At 45.4% G+C, this 6397-nt stretch overlaps 1 protein-coding gene across 2 annotated transcripts in view; it reads left to right on the top strand.

Moving 5' to 3' along the window:
• Positions 1–2761: 2761 nt before the first annotated feature.
• The window catches only part of TFB1M (transcription factor B1, mitochondrial), a 59550-nt gene continuing 55914 nt past the window's right edge, over positions 2762–6397 (top strand). For both annotated transcript variants that reach the window (XM_007451338.1, XM_007451337.1), the window contains exons 1-2: positions 2762–2940; positions 5651–5802. In XM_007451338.1, the coding sequence (XP_007451400.1) occupies positions 2808–2940; positions 5651–5802 (285 nt within the window). In that variant the 5' untranslated portion in view covers positions 2762–2807. The remainder of the gene's footprint in view (positions 2941–5650; positions 5803–6397) is intronic.

Genomic DNA, 6397 nt, shown 5'->3' with positions numbered 1-6397 from the left:
GAGGGGTGTGGACAAGATCAGAACTCAGAAAAGAAAGAACTCAGGTTAAGTCTTCTAAGTCAAATGACCTCATCTCCCTCTATTTCTTCACAGAAATAAGGATAATAATCTCATCCACATAGGACTGTTGTGAGGAATAAATGAAACAATGAATATAACTGTGAATGGATACCTTCCCAGCTCTTACTGTGGAAAGTAAGGGCTCTGAATCAAGGGTCTAGACTTTCAGCTTACATTTCTATGCCATCGTGGGCAAATCACCTCACCTTTATGGGAGTCACTTCCCAGTTTTCTAAAGCTAGGAGGTAGATCAGATCAGATTATCTTACAGTTCCTTTTAATATAGCTATAACAGCAGGTGGTTGGGTTTTCCGTTGGGATTTCAATGGACTCCTCATTTCCAAATCATACCCACAGTTACTTGGCTTTCCATTAGATTTATTTTAAACTTACTATTCTGAGAAATATAAAATTTTATCATTCACTTGTGACCAATGAGCAATTCACAAAAAAACAGGGTTAGAAAAGCTAAATTCTCCCATCTATCAGAGAGATTTTTAATATCTTTCTTTGCTTTGTTGTTTTCCATCCTAGGCAAGTCATATGACCTCTCCACTGCACTGCTTAAAAAGCAGGCTCTGGACACAGAATCGTGAATTTAAATCCTGACTCTACCACTTTTTATCTGGGCAGCCTAGGGCAAATTGCCGAACCTCTCTAAGACTTAATCTTTTGTAACAATTAAGGAGATGATGGTCCTAAAGCACTCGGCTGTGAAGCCTGATACTTTGGAAAAGCTCAGTGAATGTTAGCTATTATCAGTATTATCATGTTTAATTTTCCTTCCCTTTCATCCTTCGTTTTCCAGTTGCTACAAAGAGAGGCTTGCAGGAGGAAGGGGCAATAAGAAAAGTCTGGGGAGCTGTGCAAGAGGCGACAAACAATACTCAATTCGTAGGCAGATTAGCAGAAAGAGCAGCCACCGCACGCGTCAGGAAACTTAGATTGGATCTGGGTTCTACAGTTTTCTAGCTTTGTGAGTTTCATTAATGTAGCTCACCTCTCTAAAGCTTTTGTTTCCTCCGCTCTAAACGGAGGCTAGTAATATTTACCCTATTTATTTCACAACATTGTTAGTGAAAGGTTCAAAAGCAAGTATTTTATATATACACGAAAACACTTCCTAAAGCCTAACGTACTAAACAAAGCGGTTTTTCTAATTCATGGCATTTTGAAGGGACAGGAGTTGGGTTCTACTCTGGCTCTCTCACGAACAAGCTGTGCTGACGTTGTTTAACTCCTCTGGGCCGCATTCACCTGCCAGATAATTATATCAGTAACTGCCATCTTTGACTGCGGCTTTACCACACAGCATGCACTGCTCTACGTTCTGGATCTACACGCCAGGTGACCTCTCTCAGCGCCACAATTTTAAAGCAGATATTATGTTCATTTAACATATTAAAAGAAAAATAGTAACAATAAGGCCAAGAGAAGTTAGAAACCTGCTATCCCGCACCTGCAGTGCTGAGGTTCTAAAAACACCTAACCATAAGAGGTTTATTAGCGATCAACAGTTTTGCCTCTAATCACCCGCAACTCCCCACAGAGAGGCTGTAGGTACGCCCATCCACCTGGAGAACTTCATCCACCAATCCCTGGATCCGACCCTCCCCGTTCCTGCCCAGGCCCCGCCTCGCCCCGCCTCGCCCCGCCCCTGCCCCGGGCCGCTCCGGCCACCGCCCAACCACTAGAGGCCCGGCGCCGTAGACGCCTCCCCCGCCCTCACGTGCGGAAACCAGCGTGTACCCAGGCCGCACTGCGCTTAACCGGACGGGGAGCATGCGCCATGTATGCGCCTGGACTTCCTGTTCGCGTCCCATCGCTTCCGGCGAGGTACTTCTGACCAATAAGGCAGGCTCGGAGGCAGGCCATCGTTCTACCCGGCTCTTCGCCCACCTTCACTTAAGGAACCGCGGGGAAGGACCTGCGTAAGACTTGTGCGGCCAGGTCCGGGCTCATGGCCGCCTCCAGGACGCTCGGCACTTTCCGTCTCCCGCCGTTACCCACGATTCGAGAAATCATTAAGTTGTTTAGACTGCAAGCCGTGAAGCAGCTATCCCAGAATTTTCTCCTGGACTTGAGGCTGACAGGTGGATGGCTTATCAGTGCTCCCCGGATGTCTCCCCCCCGCGTCCCTGGGGCGTGGGTCGGGGGGGGTCGCGCGGGCCCTGCGGGCGGGTGACGAGGGTCAGGCACAGGCGTGCAATGGACTTAAGTCAGGCCCTTCTGCCGCTTTGAACTGAAAGAACTCCGGAGTCCCGCCGCCCAGGGAACGTGGAATGCGTTGTTTGCTCAGGGGTGTTTGCCGTGGGCTCTTGAAGGCAGGCTGTGCGGACGCCGATAGGGACGCCCATCCACCTGGAGAACTTCATCCACCAATCCCTGGATCCGACCCTCCCCGTTCCTGCCCAGGCCCCGCCTCGCCCCGCCTCGCCCCGCCCCTGCCCCGGGCCGCTCCGGCCACCGCCCAACCACTAGAGGCCCGGCGCCGTAGACGCCTCCCCCGCCCTCACGTGCGGAAACCAGCGTGTACCCAGGCCGCACTGCGCTTAACCGGACGGGGAGCATGCGCCATGTATGCGCCTGGACTTCCTGTTCGCGTCCCATCGCTTCCGGCGAGGTACTTCTGACCAATAAGGCAGGCTCGGAGGCAGGCCATCGTTCTACCCGGCTCTTCGCCCACCTTCACTTAAGGAACCGCGGGGAAGGACCTGCGTAAGACTTGTGCGGCCAGGTCCGGGCTCATGGCCGCCTCCAGGACGCTCGGCACTTTCCGTCTCCCGCCGTTACCCACGATTCGAGAAATCATTAAGTTGTTTAGACTGCAAGCCGTGAAGCAGCTATCCCAGAATTTTCTCCTGGACTTGAGGCTGACAGGTGGATGGCTTATCAGTGCTCCCCGGATGTCTCCCCCCCGCGTCCCTGGGGCGTGGGTCGGGGGGGGTCGCGCGGGCCCTGCGGGCGGGTGACGAGGGTCAGGCACAGGCGTGCAATGGACTTAAGTCAGGCCCTTCTGCCGCTTTGAACTGAAAGAACTCCGGAGTCCCGCCGCCCAGGGAACGTGGAATGCGTTGTTTGCTCAGGGGTGTTTGCCGTGGGCTCTTGAAGGCAGGCTGTGCGGACGCCGAGCAAACACTAGGCGTAGAAGGGATCGCGTTTCCTGAAAGGCGGTTTTGGAATTCGAGTCTCGGTGTGTTAACAATACGAAATACACTGCACGTGTTGACTAGATTGGCTTTTTATGCAGTTAAATTAGAGCAGGGATTTTATCAGTAACAGTGTCGGAAGAGTGTCAATCTCATGGGATTCGTTATTTAAACGTTTACCTGTTGAGTCTAAAATCCTCGAGGGTGCAAATATTCATTTCGTAAATACATATTAAACTAGCCCCTATGTGGTAGAGCTGAAGATGGGTTATGGGAGTGAGCAAGGCGAAGTCTGTCCCCAAGGAGCTTACATTTTAGTCAGTTTACATTCCCACTCCTGAAGTAACATTTAAAGTACAATAAAATTCACGTTTGAAGCGCACAGTGTGATACATTTTGACAAACGTGTATATTCGTTTAACCTCTACCACCGTTTCTGAGTGTTGGTCGTTCTAAAAGATGAGACTTCGATAATACGATGTATATCAAATATGTCCACTAGTTCACGGTTGGAATACTTAACGTTTCTGAGGTTTTGATATTTCATTCTGTTTGGCCCCTCTTCAGAAACTGAAAGGATCAGTAAATCACGCCCCGAAAGTTCATCTTCTGTTAAATGACGTACAGTCCACAAAGCATGGATAGGATGTTTTATCTTTTGGACATAGGATAGCAGTGTGGACAGGCCAGTAGCAGTATAACTGGGTAAAAATAGCTTAACGTGGTTTCAGTTTTCTCATCTTTTAATTCAAGGAGAGCTCTACTATAAGAGCTTTAAAAGGTTACCCACCTCTCAGATTCTTTGCTTCTGGTAGTAAACCAGGACCAACCTTTTCTACTAGTCATTAGCCACATTCTAGGTAGAGAGCACCGTTTTCAGGACTGAAAATACAGGTCTTTAAATTTCCAAAAGAATCCTTCATGTACATTTTTTCATGTGAGTATTCACCTTTAGGAATAAATTCTGGAATCTAGGTACTATTATTCCCTCTTCTGTAGGAACCAAAGTGAAGGGAAATTAAGGTACTTGTGTGAGGTGAGAAGCTCAGGTGTGAGCAGAGCAAGATGGAAACCCAAGCGTAGTGAATTGACAGTGCCTCTTTGATAGTCATTTGTATTTGAATGTTTCTGAAAAGTTGAAGGTGGAACGACTGTCCTACCTACTGTGATAGCTCTCCATTAAAAAAAAAAAATGAGAATATTAAATTCACGATACCTGTGCTTAATGCAGACTCTCTGTTCCCTCCGAGAGGCGTTGGTCTTTAGTGGAGGAAGGATTGGCTTTAGGATTTACACCTGAGCTGGAGTCCCTTCTCTTCCATTTGCTTTCTAGGTGACCTCACCCAAATAAAATAACAAGGAAACCAGGAAGTGGAGAGAAGTTAAACTGGGATAGTAGTTCTTAGTTAATGTGCTGTAAGGATTTGCTGTGAGAAGGCATGTAAAGCACCTGTAACAAATAGATGGTCAGTGGGTGCAAGTTTTCTCCTGGCACCCATTAAAGAGAAAACTATTTTTGGATGGTTGAGAGCCTGTTTTTGCGTCTAAGCCTACAAGCATGGGTTATCAATAATAGAAGCAAAAATGAGACTGTACGGTATCAGTAAACAGTGCAATGGAGTGCTGGTATGTTTTCAGTGGCTAAATTTCCACTATCCCAAGAAGCCCAATTGCTTGGATTTTAATATCTCAGTCAGTAAAACCAGTCTGTTGTTTGTTTTTCCAGAAGTGATGGTTGATTGTAGTGAATCCTCAGTAATCTGCTTTTCCATGATTTCTTAAGGTCTGCTAGCTTAGATCGATTAATTAAAAAATTAATTTTCTCATATCAACTTGCACGTTTGCAAAGCTTAAAAAACCTCCACTGCTAAATGTCACTTTTGCCTGAAAATAACCAAGAATCCAAGTTTCTGCAAGTCCTATCAGCTAGGAACTTGCTGCCATTGCCATATTGACCACCAACTAGATGCCTGCTAGTAAAAATAGAGACTGCCAGCACTTTTTGCTTCTGGATTTTTAACTTCCAGCACTGGAAATTCTGAGTGTGAAACTCATCTTGCTTATTCAGATATTCAGTGTCAACAACTGTAGAGAAGTGGTGCGTGCTTTTCCAGGCAGTTCTTAGGAATTGATTGGTTTGGCAGAGGAGCAGGTAGAAAAGACCATGTCGGCTAAATTTACATTAAGGAAATTTGTTATGGTAATCTTATTTTTATTAAGGGTTTGGTACAATTCACCAGTTATATGGTAGAATATTGAATGGCCACTATATGTTGGCTTAGGTTGAGCGTTAAATAATCGGATAAATATTCTATATATTATATATAAAAGATTAGTTGATTGAGTAATTGTTGATAAGAGTTTGTGTAGATTATTTTTCTTTTTAAATTCCATATGTTGAAATTTGCCAAGGTAATCGACTGAAACTTTCTTTTCTCTAGATAAAATTGTAAGGAAAGCTGGCGGTCTGACAAATGCTTATGTTTATGAAGTGGGCCCTGGGCCTGGGGGAATCACAAGATCTATTCTCAATGCCGGTGTTGCTGAACTTCTGGTGGTTGAAAAGGATGGTCGATTTATTCCTGGATTACAGGTGAGATACTTGGTGTCTTTTTTAGGAGGCAAAAACTCAGTGTAAATCTTCAAACAACGCTTCTTAAACCCCAGGGTATCCAAGGATTCTGTAGTTTGCTCCTCAAACTGCAGCTCTCCAGGCTTCGTTCCAGAGATTCTGATTCCATAGTCTGGAGTGGTATAGGAATCTGCATTTCTAGCCAGCATGCCCACATGAACTGTTGGCCACAGCTTGAATAAACCTGCTTTATGCATTGATACTAAACAAACTAATTGCCTTGTGTGACCTTTTTTTAATCTACCAATAGCTGTGCATGTCATGGCCCATTCTTTCAAAAATAAGTAAAACTAAGTAATGCCAATACTGACTTCTGAGAACCTCATTTAAATTCAGATAATCATGTCTACAAGCAAAAGATGAAGATGTATGCCTCATTGAGAGAGACTAATTGTTAAGCTTAGGCATTTGTATAAGGATTTTTTAAGTGAAGAAATTAAGTTGTACCATTGTATGTGTAGAGTTAAGATGAGGTTTAAATGGAATGATACGTGCATCTAAAACAGTAGGTAATGTCATATGGGAAATATTTGAAGGAATTGGGTGTGTTTCAGCA

This window comes from Lipotes vexillifer, unplaced genomic scaffold, assembly GCF_000442215.2.
Source record: "Lipotes vexillifer unplaced genomic scaffold, Lipotes_vexillifer_v1.1 scaffold935, whole genome shotgun sequence".
Classification (NCBI taxonomy): domain Eukaryota; kingdom Metazoa; phylum Chordata; class Mammalia; order Artiodactyla; family Lipotidae; genus Lipotes; species Lipotes vexillifer.
This window is presented reverse-complemented; position numbering and strand designations above follow the sequence as displayed.